General features: G+C 39.8%; 1 protein-coding gene across 3 annotated transcripts in view; it reads right to left on the bottom strand.

Annotated features, from left to right (window-relative positions):
- BRIP1 (BRCA1 interacting protein C-terminal helicase 1) overlaps positions 1-13,746 on the bottom strand; it is a 96,789-nt gene that overhangs the window by 43,624 nt on the left and 39,419 nt on the right. For 2 of the 3 annotated variants that reach the window (XM_027660382.1, XM_027660383.1), the window contains exons 18-23: positions 8,000-8,112; positions 6,110-6,192; positions 4,597-4,887; positions 3,050-3,871; positions 688-761; positions 93-171 (exon numbers count right to left, since the gene is read on the bottom strand). In XM_027660382.1, coding sequence (XP_027516183.1) covers positions 93-171; positions 688-761; positions 3,050-3,871; positions 4,597-4,887; positions 6,110-6,192; positions 8,000-8,112 — 1,462 coding nt within the window. Of the gene's footprint in view, positions 1-92; positions 172-687; positions 762-1,951; positions 3,872-4,596; positions 4,888-6,109; positions 6,193-7,999; positions 8,113-13,746 lie in introns of those variants that run through there. The other variant, XM_027660384.1, reaches the window with a different exon arrangement.

Genomic DNA, 13,746 nt, shown 5'->3' with positions numbered 1-13,746 from the left:
CCCTCCAGGATCCAAAACTGTGGAAGTGAAAAGGTGGATCAGAAATCTCATCATTCCAAATCTGAAACACTTGACTGTTCCCTGGATCTTACCCTCTGCTTTGGGCAGTATTTCAGCTCCACAGACAATGCAATAAAGTCCTTTCTTGCAGGGCTGGTTGTGTGTTTCCTTCTAACAAGGAAAAATACACAAATGCATGTAAATACTGGTTTGGGTACAGTAATCACTCAAGATGGAAGCATTTCAATATAAATACAATTAAATATGTCAAAACTGCTTCACAGAAATACACTACTTGAAATACTCAAAGGAATCTATTTGAATCAGTCACTTAAACTAGATAATAATTAAAATACACACCCTGCTCAAAATGCTTCACCTCACTAAATAGAAACACTGTCATACAAAATATGAGGTGTTTTATAAGTCTGTAACGCTCCAGGCTATCAATTTGTTTGGAATTTTGCATAGGATGAGAGGTGCCCTTGTGCTTCTCAGGAGAAACAAAGGTATCTATTGAGTGTGTGAATAGAGACCTACAGCAAAGCAGACAGCTCATGAAGAAACTGCTTCACCTGTATTATTTCACTTCAGATATGATATAATAAATCATTCTTATCTCCCCTGCACCTTCCCATTGAACAGCAGCCCCTTGGAGCAGGTCCTTTATCACATCTCTGGGGGTACCTTTCTGTCCCAGCTGGAGCCACTTTTCCTAACTGGAGCTTTTCTTCTCCTGCATTTCCTCTGAATTTTCAATCCTTAAATAAATCCAAGATTTTATTATTATTATTTTAGGCAGCAGAGATTGTACCTCGCTATGATATCAGAGTATGAGAGGAATTTTCAGTCATTTTTTATAGATTTGAGCAGTTCAAATAAATAATTCCAGGAAAGTTGGTACATTGACTTCCCTTCTCTTTGCAGGCTGGGCAGCCTTTAATTCTGAGAATCACTATAAATATATTAACTACAAAGGACATTCTTACCACTAACACATTAGTTATTAGATATAAAGACAAATTAAGAGTGAATTTACAGTTTTTACAACAAAAGAAGAGTTACCCCCCAAACCCAGCAGTAATATAATGGATTATTGTCCATCAGTTGTCCCAGGATTTGAGGTTTTTTGTGGATAGAAATTTGTCAAGAAAATATAGGATCTAGTAGGACAGATGCTGATATTTCATGTTTTAAAAAAATAATGGTTAAGGAGAAATTTGCTATAAAATGTAGCTGTAAGTTATTGTGAAGTATTTGACACTCAACAGGTCTTGTCTTAAAGGATTTCTAATCAAAGTAAGATGCAACACGAGATCAAGAAAGGAACAATCTGCTCCAGATAAGGAAAGGGAGATGGATTTTCTTTTTTTTTTTTTTTTTTAATGTTAAGGATTTAAAGACAGACAAATCTTCTGGAAGACAAAGAAGAGGCAAAGGGCCCTGGGCTGAGCAGACAGGCCCTGAGCTTAAGTGATTTCTAGTTAGACACACACAAATGTGAAAAGTGCTTTGGGACAGAAGATTTGGTTTAAGAAAACTGAGCTTTAAAGACTCCTGAGGATCAAATCCATGAATTCTTGGAGTGTGGCTGCAACCACCTGCCCCAGCAGTTGGTGGGGAATGTGGGACAGCTCCAGCCCAGCCACTTAATCAGCACTGAACTCGAAATTAAGTGTATTTATCTGGAGATGTGTCAGATGTTTGAATTGCTGCCAACGCTGGAGCTTCTGCCCTCTCAATACTTCAAACCCATCAGCATCCAAGGATTCAGTGAAACCCAGGAAAGCTAAGCCAGGAAAACATGATCCTTAGGAAGCATCAATACAGCAAAAATGTAACCAGAGGCCTTATACTGCCAGATCATGTGGTTAAAGAAATCCAACGGGGTTCTTGCCATTCCTGCAAACAAGTATCTCATTTTAAAAGATGCATTTACTGTGTGAACCAAGGATACAATTTAAATCCTGTTGATATGAGAAGTTCACAGCTCTGCAAAGATGGATGTTATTTAGATGAACTTCTATGGTAAACAACCAGTTAATAATTTAATTTCTGCTCTCGGACAAAAAAAAAAAATGAACCAATCTTAAGACTGCAAAAATGCTGCATCTTCATGTTAATGTGTGATGGAAATGAACAATCTTTCCTTGAAAAGTGAGGCACGATATTTTTTATTACAGAAAAATCCTGGCTGCTTTGATTGCAATAAATGAAAGAAAAGTTTAAAATACTTAAAAAAAAAAAAACAGACTGAGGAAGACTTAAAGACCTTTATGTACAAATTTACATTGTTCTATATTGCATATAAAATGTGTTTGTAGGGCATACAAATGAGAACGTGTTTTCATGTGAACACACTCAGAGCCTGATCAAAAGAAACGAGATCTCACAGGAGAAAAATTTAAACAAACAGCAATTTTCATATCAAATAAATACAGATCTCTGAAGAAGCCTCTCATCATCATCAAATAGCAAAACATTCAGACATTTTGACATAAGGAATCTGAGGGAAACAAAGTACTGAAGAATACACCTATTTTGGTGTCCAGGCTCAATCTATCATATGACCTGATCTGCAAAGATGCTGTTCTATATATTTAATTAAAAAAAAAAAAAAAAGCCCTAACAAATGTAGAAAACTGTAATTTGATGATATGGGTGTTTGGCTTTCTGAGGAAAAACACTATTATTTTATGGTATTTAATGGTGAATTAAATCTGTAGTGGACAAACTTCCTCAGCCAATAATTACAAGTAACATCCCACTTGGGCTTGGATTTAGAATTTCCAGACAGGTTGCCCTTTACCACGCAGGCAGGATGAGGAACCTTAATTGCATCTCTAGAAAACTGCACATTCCATAAGTTTCACAGTGACAAACAAAAAAAGTTTAATAAGAAACCAAGTCTGGGAGCAGCTCATGTGAGATGAGCAGGAGAAAACCACCACTGCTCTGGGGTGAGGCAACATTTGAACAGCTGCTCACTGGGATTCCCACAGACACTGTGCCCAGGGGCTGCTGTTGCTCAAGGGAAAAGGGGACACACCTTTATTTCGTGTTCTGGACAGGCTGACTCTCCGTTTGCTGCTGTCCATCCCTGGAGCTGCTCCCTGCTCTGCTCCTGCTGCCCCAGCCACCTCCACGTCCTGAACTGCACTATCCTCACTCCTCTCACTCTGCATCACTCTGGAACTCGGGCTCCTGCCACCAGCCTGGCCCTTCTCAGTCACATTTTGTGTTTCTGAGGCGTCCATGGCAAAAGGTTCCTCAGCCACTGGGGGGTTTCCACGTTCCACCTGATTCCCGTCTGCCCGAGGGGTTGGGAGAGGGGCTTGGATTTCCTGTTCCTCTGGTTCTGCATCATCATCATAGAGCTCTGGGCTGAAGTAAATACTCTCATCCTCCTCCTCATCCTCTGCACACACATTCAGGGTGGGAAGCTCAGCCTTCCCTCCTGCTGGGGGACTCTCTCTGCAGGGCTCAGCTGGAAGCTGGAGCTCTTCAGCAACTGGAGCCTCGGTATTTTTAATTGAAAAATGAGTTGTTTCCAAACATGATTCTGGTCCACTTGGTTTATGCTCTGCAGTTAATGATGATTGACATTGATTTAAACTATCACTAAGTTCACTGGGCCCATTCACACCCTCTTTTCTGCCATTAGCTGTGGCCCTGCAGCTCTTGGCCACAGGCAGAGGTGTTGAAGTCAGTGGTTTAAAGCAGCAATTCTCCCTCACAATATCACCATTAGTCCAACCATTCGTGTTTAATGTCTCTGGTTTAGTTGTTGGCACTTTGAGTGTGGAGTCCATACGTTTTCTTCTTTGTTTCACAGGGTGAGAATGACCCTCTACACCAACTTTCTGGCCACCTGTGAAAAATCACAAAACATAAATTCATTGTATTTGGGGTTCCCCCTCATTTACAGCACGTTTAGCACATTACCACTGTTTTATCAGGTTTGCAGTCATTTTACAGCACTCATTAAGAACAATACAAAGAAAAGCCCAGATATTTCAACTCTCTTTGCACATGAATTGCCTGAATTAAATCAACAGATTAACTGGTGTTTGTAAAGATAGAGCATGATTGGATTGGAAATTTTTAACTTTTATTATTGCACTCTTATCTTATTCACATCTTTCTTGCCTGAAATGAAGTCATAAGCTTCCCTAAAATTTAAGAATGGGTAAATATTTAGATGTAAAGGTGGTACTGAAGGAGATCCCATGAAAGGTGTCTCACAGCAATGTCTAAACAATAGATGTAGGTTGAACCAGGGCACTCATCTTGCAATTATGTTAATCTTGGTCTTTCGAATTTTAAATGATTTTCATCGTTTTCACTGGAAAAAGAAATTCAAGTGAAAACATTTTTGATTGTGCTACAAACTTATCAAACATCATCAATTGTTTTAAGATGGAATAACAATTTTAGTCTTGAGCACAGCTCAGGGACAGTTGTGAATAACTATCATTTTCCACCACAGTAATTTTAAAAAACATTTTCCACCATTCTGTAATTTTAAAAACCATTTGTTTCTTCCAAAAGAGATGCAACTTCACACTCAAAATTGCTGAGGAAGGTTTTTCCTACTCTGTTTCCTTGCTGCCACAACGTTACTTGGCCGACTGGAGAAATTCCCTTCGGAACCCAAATTTTGCTCCTGGTTTTTGGCAGGAACCTCTGGTGGCAGGTGAGCAGCTGCCTCTGGTTGAGAGCCCTGTGCCAGGTCCTTGGAATCCGGAGGGATGTGGAGAAACTCCCTGTTGTTCTGGGAGGAACAGTCACCACTTCTGTTCCTGGCAGCGAAGGCCTGCAGGGATTCCAGGGCGCTGCCAAAGCTCCCGTGGTGTTGGATCTGCTGCCGGATCCATTTGGACAATCCTGAGGGAAAAAGAGGTGTCACTGCAAAATGACATCATCTACACCAAGGATTTCCCATCAGTAAAGAGCATCCTAATATTGCAAATATTTCTATGTATAGCCAGATTCACAAAGATGACAAGAAGCTGCTCATGAAAGTACAAGAATTCATTTAATAATCATAATAATTTATTTAATCCATGGTACTATTTTCATGAGTAACACTAACAATACCCTTCTTTTCCTTTACCTTTTTCACCAGTCTTTTTTCAGGTTCAAACTGCATTGCATAAACATCATTATTTTTCTTTTATGCCTGAGTGTTCATTTTGCTTGGTATCATGAAATATTTAAAAGCAACTTACACAGAAGTACAGGTATTTATTACCATATTAACAGGGTCTGATAAAAACTCGAATATAATGAACCTTTTCACAGCTTTGTTTCAGATTAAGTACCAGTAACTCAGATATTCAGAATCACTGCCCAACAGCTACAATAGAACACAACACATTTCTAGAACTACAATATACATGCTCCTATCAGAATAATATTTAAAATGCTCAAATACCAGATGTCCAGAGCATAAAAGCTGTTTAGATGATGTAGAAACACACAAGGGTGAAGTAAAAACTGACTTCCTTGAGTTTAGAAAGTGGTTTTGAAATCATTTAAATATTCTTTGATTATCAGTTGAAAAAGGAAAAATAACAACAGAGAATTCGATTCCTGTGTGAAGTTTTACATTTTAGAGAAAGGGATTTTATGAAGCTTTGATTATTTGTGTTACTATATGAATTACTTTTGTTTACTTAAAAAATTTAAACGTATTTTTAGTACAAACAGACCCTTCAAGAGCAGTTGGACTCAACTGCAGCAGCTGAGCTCCACCTGCTGACAACACCCAGCACGGGCTGGACACCTCACTGCCCATCTCAGCCAAACGGGCAGGAACAGAATGAAAATCACAGTCCTGAGCAGATTCTTCTCTAATTTTTATTTCTTTGTTGAGGGAGTGTTTGTGACCTGTTTTATTTCATCTGCCTTTGTTTCTACCCAGGATAAAAGTACAAACAGGAGAGACTTGAATATCGAGCATTTGGTGGTTCAGTTTGTGTTCAGTGGATATATTTTGTTATGACTTTCCCTACTCACCTGTATTTGTATGACATATTTCTGTCATTTCGAGTTTTCACTCTTTGATAACCCTGGGAACTTCCCCAGGAGGGTTTTTGCAGCTTACCAGTGATGTATTTATTGGGGTTATTCCTGAACCGGTCGTCAACCAAAATCAGAGCCCCCCAGTCGTTCCTGTGCCTTATACACCTGAGAGGGGGCAATAAGAAGGGGGTAGATGGAATTAAAATCACAAACATTCTTAACTGGGCAGTGTAAATACTGAGGAAAAAAAAAGTAAAACTGTAAAAGAAAAAAAAAAAACAGGCTGATAAAACTGCAAGTAGTTTTTTAAATAACTCTGTACTTTTGGTCTCTAAACCACAGGTTGTTCTTAACTCTCTTCAGTAAGGAAGTGAATTATGCTACAGATCAAACACTGTCAGAGACTTACAGAAATAGAAATAGTCACTTTTCATGTGTTGATATTATTTTTAACGTTATTTGGATTTCTGTGCTGTCTGCCAATAAAAAAGGATTAAAGAACAGCAGTAACATAAATGAAATATGGCAAAGAACCTGCCAGGAACAGTTCAGGGTTATTGTCCCCAGGGTATAAGAAGGTTCATGTACATTTTTTTGAGGATGATGTTTACAAATGTACATAAAAGCACAAGAGTCTCAGAATCAGGGCTTCAAACTGGAGTGACAGGGTGGCTCTCAAAGAAAGAATTATTTATCCTGGAATCTCTCTGTGACAGAAAAAGCTACCAAAAAAAATCTTTAAGAAACATTTCTTCCACTGGTTCTGCTCATTTCCATCCTGGTGGCATCTCTGCAGGAAGAAGCTTTCCTGCCTACTGGAGAACTTAATCTTAACTTTGTGTGATTTTCTGGTTTTATCAAACTACTCCTCACACACTGTCACCCTTCACCAGAGCTCAGTCTAATGGGTTTATACACAATTTAGACATTCAGGTCAGAATGGAAGTCTGTTTTCTCCACTTAAGTTTAAAACCAGTGGAATTTCAGTCAAATGCAAAATTATACAATAAGCAATTTTCACTAAATCTAGATTATACTTAAAGTTCATTTCACAGTGACACAACTGCAGCTTAATTTCTTCTTAGATTTTTCTGGGCAAATTTTAACCAATGCTCTTACATTCCAAAGAGGAATCTAAGAAATCAGACCTGTAACAACAAGAATCTACAATATTTTACTAATATTCCTATTTCTCTCAGTTTTCTTCCTGAGCCTTAATTTATGTCATCACATTTGCATTAGGTCTGACTCAAATGAGAAGAATCTTCCAGTTGATGTTTCTCATCTATAAATCTGTGTTTCTACTCTATATAACCCTGACAGATGTGTGGCATCTGTGACAGACAGGGATGACAGTGATAATCTTTATTTATATGATAAATTTCGTTGGAGAAGGATGAATTAATTCTCCCCTGTTAATAAAATTTGGGGGAATTTTTTTTCAGCATCAGGAATGGAAGCTGTACCACTTCTTCTAAATCTGGAAAGAGATCAGTGAGCACAATAATTGAATTGACCTTTTGCAAAGGTCTGAAAATCCCCACTGCTATTTCTCCCTTTCAAAAATACTTGTAGGCTGAATATCAAACAACTGTTCTGAGCCCACTGAGAGTGTGAACAATTAGTGCATTGGAAAAGCCCTGAGAATTTTCATTTGGTTTATAAGCTCAGAACTATTTGTCTCTGTTAAGGCTTTCCCTTCTGTCTCTCTGCACTACAAGCAATAAAACCTGCAACCAAACTGAAGAGGGTTCAATGTAAAACAAAACCCCTGAATTGTAACAACACTCAAATGCACAACAGGCTGAAAACCAGAGAGTTGTCAAGCACTGAGCTGAGGGAGGTTGAATTTCTGCAAGATGAGGTTTTTGGCCTCATTTATCCCCTTTGTGTTAACAGGGAGGAATTAATCCTTAAAGATTTCACAAAATTCTACAAATACATATTTTTAATTATGTTCCATTTCTCTCACCTTCCCAGGGCTTGATTGAGAGCTCTATAAGCTTGAATTTCATACCACTGACTCCCTGATAAAAGGCCTCTTGTACTTTTGTGCTGGTCATTGTACTTCCTCTTTAATTCAACCTACAAGAGAAATCATAAAATATTTGGTTTATTAATCATGATGAAAATAAAATATTCCAAAAGGGTCAAAGGAGCAAATTAAATAAACTGATTAAATAAGAGAATATATAAAGTGTGCTTCAGTATTTCAACTCAATGTTTTTGCCTCCTAACCAATTATGGTTTGTACCCTTCTAAAATGATTCTTAGGAGTGATCTGTAACAATAATTTCAACCTGATGACTCAAGCACCACACATTTCCCTAAATCCCTGCTCCAGCAGCAGAAGGATAAGCTGTTCCCACAGGCAAACCCTCCCCAGGTACAGGGAGATGGAGTCCAGAGCCCAGTTTGATGGGAAATGACCCCACAGAGATCCTGACCCTTCCCTTGATCCCAAATCCCGAGCTGTTGCTGGCACCAGGCCACGCTTTTCCCAAGTGAGGATGAAGCAAAACCAACTTTTCTTCTCCCACAGAAGCTAAGAAAGAGCTTTAGGGACAGAGTGGCCTCTCCCAAGTACCAGAAGTCACCAACACCAACCCTTATTCCCAGCTTGGCATCACCCTCTGGCTTTGGGAACGTTTCCCTGGCTCAGGGTGACCCAAGGCTGGCAGGTCATGGGCAGTGTGAGGAGAGAACACACTCCCCTTTTTCAAAAACACTCTATTCCTCCTGCTTCAAAAGCAGATCTGGAATCAACTGCAAAAGAAATCCCCTTCCCAATCCCATGGATAGCAACACATACGATGCCTGCTCTGAATTTGAACAATTTGAACATTATACACTGTTCCAACAAATACCAAAAGGATTTATTATTATTATTATTATTATTATTCAGAGAGGGAGGCTGAATTTTTTTTTTAAAAAAAAACCCAAAACCATAAAACTACACCTAAAAGGGTCTTTCTGTTGCTCTTTTGTACAGTATTAACCTTTCTAAACTGACAAGTGAAAGGACACGCTTCAGGAGAGAAACCAGCAGACTTCTAACCTCTTCTGACAGGTAACTTTCAACTTGCATTTGGATAAGAAATTTTATTTTAGGTACTTATGCCCTTTAAATTGCCTGTCAAATTTACAAATTCAATCTTTGCAGCCAGAAAGCAAATTCAGTTTGATTTCACAGATTGAATATTTGTCCCAGTCACTCAGGATTTATTGACTGGCATGTGAGGTTTCCTTTGGAATTTTCCAAACAGAAGACGATTTCTTCTGAACGGTTTGGGAACATCAAAACCAGTCCTTGAAAAGGAATTTGGGGTTATCTGTGCACTTCTACAAATGGAAATACTACAGAGAAATCAAAGGGAACCTTTCACCATTGGAAAAATTCACTCAAGGCTTTAAAACATAAGCAGTGACAATATAGTCCCACCAGGGAGCATCAGCTGAGAAACAGCAGCAAAACCATAAATGCCACGGACTAAGGGGTTGGTTGTTTTTTTTTAAGGCCTAGAAAGGTATTTTGAGGCAGTTTCTGTCACGATTCAAAAGAATTTTCAAGTGTACTTTTCAATCATAATTAGCAATATAATCTTTTGTCTTCTACTCCTGGGAAGTTTTAGAACAGAAATTCTTCAGAAGAGGAAACTGTCACCAGTAAGAACAAATGTAACAAATGGAACACATGTAGCTTTACCAGTCTCTTACTTTGTTAGAAGACTGTTCAAAACAGTATTAGAAATTTTAGTCCTGTGTCTTAAGCTGAAAAAATTATGGTATTTTTAATTATGTGCATGAAGTAAGAGGAGAATGCAAAGCAGTCTGGTCATCTCAATAAAATATATGACTTTTCCATCCTTCTAATACACATCAGTCAGGTAATCTCAATAAAACACATGACTTTTCCATCCTTCTAATACACACCAGCATTCTGCAAGTGTTTCTTGCTTGTTCTGCACATCAACCATTCTCAAGTGGCACAAAACCCCACACGAGTGTCTCGGAAACTTCTCCTTCCCGTTTGAATTGCAGGAGGAAGGGTTAACACAGCAAACAACCAGGGGGGTTTCTCACTGCCATGATCCTGTCTCAGGGGGAGATGACAAGTTCCATGGCTGGGAGTTGGGTTTGCATGGGAAGGCTGCAGAAGGTAAAAGGCCAGCGCACGTCACCCTAATGCAATCGGAGCCCACTGCATTGTATAACTGCTGCCTGCCCAGCCATCAGATCCAACATGACATGGGACATATGGGAAAAAGCCAGGCTCTCCTGCCAGCAAATACCCTGGATGTGCAGGAAACCACAGGCTAGAAGGGATTAGTTAAAATGTCAAAAGACAGCCTTTCACTTTTACCTGTTCATCCTTAAAAACACACTGGCGGCTGAGGGGCAGGATTGGCAGACAAAGAGCTGCAGCACGAGGCCCCTGGCAAGCTCTGCCATCCTGTAGCTGTCACCCAGATTAGGCTTTGATCTGTCTGGGAGGTCATGGGCACATCCACATTAACTCGAGTCTCCCAACATTATACCTGCTAACTGCTCCTTCTCTTAATGCTTAATTACCTCTGCATCTTCCACCGGGGAGCATCAGCTGAGAAACAGCAGCAGAACCATAAATGCCACGGACTAAGGGGTTGGTTTGGGGTTTTTTTAAGGCCTGGAAAGGTATTTTGAGGCAGTTTCTGTTATGATTCAAAAGACTTTTCAAGTGTGCTTTTCAATCATAATTAGCAATGTAATTTTTTGTCCCATGACGACAACAACATCAAACAACATTTGTTACATCAGATTTTAAGTGGTTGAAAAACCACCGAAAAAAGTTGACTACTGTAACATTCCTTCACATGAATAAACTCAGACTTATTCAGGATTTAAGTGACATATAAATACATAAATGGATTTAAGTGATATATAAATACATAAATGGCTTTATACTGTGTTGATCATGGACTATATCCTGGCACAAAGCTCAGGCTAACTCAAAAACTAGAGCTTGTCTTTGGGCCCCAAAATAACCTGCAAATTCAGACACAGAACCTGCAGCCTCTGTTGCCTTTTTCATGACACACCAGGCTGACCCAGATTTATTCAGAATTAACAAACACGTGGCTGTATTTAACAGCAAGGTCTACAAATATCAATCTATTATGGATTAATTGTTTCTACAGAAAAAATCATCAGAATCTTGTAAACTGATTTATCAGTGCCAGGATCATAGGATGAAGGTTGAATGGGCTAAGCCATAGGATAATTTGTTTTTTATTTAGTGCAATTGAAATCAGCAAAATAAACTGTGTGTGGTTTTATTTCATCTGGCAATGTTTTGAGATTTTTTTTCAATGCATTACTTTACTTAACCAAACCCAACTATACTTTGCTTTTTATAAACAAACAGTAGTAGCAGTTCAAAATATTTTTGTTTGACAAGTCAGGTCTGTTCTTTGACAGGGGATTGCCTCAAAAACATCTTCAACTGCCTCCTGTTTGCTCTGGTAGATTAAAAATGAAGTGCAGTCTGTAACCTGTGGATTACAAACCAGATTAGCCAGGAGTCTAAAGACAGAAATTCATGGATATAAAGGCATTAATGGGAGGAGTTAAACTGGACTCAGCTAAACCTGCCCTTCTCTGTCCAGCAGCACTTGCAGTGTTGTGCCAGCCCAGCTTAAAGGAGGAGACAAGCCCTGGAAAAGGTAATTAAAGCTGGACCTAAAGGTGGGACCTCAGCACACGTGTACAAACCATGCCCTGCTCACCAACACTCCCCTCCACAGAAATAAAACTCAGAAAAGGGATATAAGTGTTCCCTGGCATTCCACTCACTTGTTTCTCTGGTTTTATGGGAGGAAAAATCGTAATGAAAACAAAGAGCACTGCTCACATCATCCAAAAGAATTTTTAAAGGACACATTCATGTTTAACATCTACTAATTCCCCACGTCTGAAAAACAAGCAGGCAGAAAAAATACCAGGTGGTCACTCCCCACTTCCAGCCCCCTCCCCCCAAAAAAAAAGACATAAAAATGTTTTTTAAGCAAATCTCCCGTCCCAAAAATCTCATGTGTCCACTTAGAGTCTCCCTTCCACCTGAAACAGCAATAATTAGAATTCTCCAGGAACACACTTGCCATCTACTTTCCTCCTGACCAGTGCCAAGGAACCATAAAAGTCTGTAAGTGCAGGAAAGTTAAAGACATGAAAACCCACTTCTTTTCTTTCACATCTGAAAATTCTCAAGTAGAAGCAGCATTAAACAGGGCAGTATTTAACTTTTCCCCAGCTGACTTCAAAAGCAGGAACAACTGGGAGATTTAAGGCAAATAATGCAAATGTAAAGGCCTGGGTGAGTCCCAGAACAGGCTTCAAACATCCTCACCCTTCAGCAGAGCCACTCAAAGCTGTCTCTGAACACAATGTCTCAATTTACCAGCCCAGAGGAGAAAGATATTATGGCAGGATTTTATCTTTAAATGCTCCAAGTGCACTGTTAATACATAAACAATATGAAATAAGAAAGGTTTATTAGCTATATTCTACCAAATTAGATTCTGTATATTACTATAATTTATTAAGGCCATTCTAACCACCTCATATACCTAAATATGGTCACTAGACAAATATAACACACTTATTTTCACATGTAAATGTATCATTTCCTTAAAAAACAACAACAAAACCCCCAAACTGTGAATGAGACGTGATCAATACTTTGTACTGCTCAATTATCAACAAGATGTTCTGACACACAGAAATAACTCAGGTGACCCTTTCTGCCTGAAAATTTCCATGTGCACTTAAAAGTTTGCCTTCCTTGGATAACTCTGAATAAAATAAGGAAACAACATCTCTGCAGATCTGGATCTCAGACTTGTTATATCTTACAGACTGTTGCATGTAAACAGGGGCTGTGGGATGATACTGGGCATCAGTGCAAGGGGAATGAAGATATAATCAAACTAGAAAAAGTTACTGAAATAAATAAAAAAAAGTCACAAAAAGTGGCAAATCAGAAATTATATATATGGGAAAATGCTGCTGGCTTGTTTGCCCATAACCCAAAAGGTTAAATATGAGCTGTGACCCCAAAAAAAGCAAAGCCAAACAACCCAACAGACACGTTCTGGGGCAGCACAGCAGCACCTCTGCTCTGTGCAGAGCTCCATCCCTCTTGTTTGGAACCCCTGAGGTATTGGATGACCAAGTGCTGCCCCAGGATTCTCACTCCCAACCCCAGTGCTGGAGAGCTGGGAACTCATGGGATGCTGGAGCAGTGAGCACTCCCAGGATTGTCAGCTCCAGCACTGGCACCTCCCAGGCACAGGCTCTGTGGGATGACAAACCCCACAACACATCCAGCCTGGGCCCCAACACTCAGCTCAGCCTTGTAGGGACCACCAACAAATCCAACACAATCAAAACTCTGCTCCTAAGAGAGAATTCCATCCATCTGCAGTGGAGCAGAAGTGAAAAGTATCCAGCAGGTTCCCTCGAGGTCCAAGCCCAGGCCCTGCTGCTCCGGAGGGGCCGCGGGAGTGTCGGCCGTGCCCGCGGATCCCCACGGCGGGAGCTTCACCTGGAGAGCTCTGGACAGGCTCTGACAGCAAGGGAGAGACTGAAAGGTCACCCCCTGCTTGCTGAGGACAAGAGAAACACGGGAAAATCACCTGGAAATGTTCTGGTGGAGCTGAAAGGTAAATTATGAACCGCGAC

The sequence above is a fragment of the Corapipo altera genome, unplaced genomic scaffold, assembly GCF_003945725.1.
Source record: "Corapipo altera isolate COAL_440 unplaced genomic scaffold, ASM394572v1 271, whole genome shotgun sequence".
Taxonomy (NCBI): Eukaryota; Metazoa; Chordata; class Aves; order Passeriformes; family Pipridae; genus Corapipo; species Corapipo altera.
Note: the sequence above shows the minus strand (reverse complement) of the source record. Positions and strands in the feature narration are given on the sequence as shown.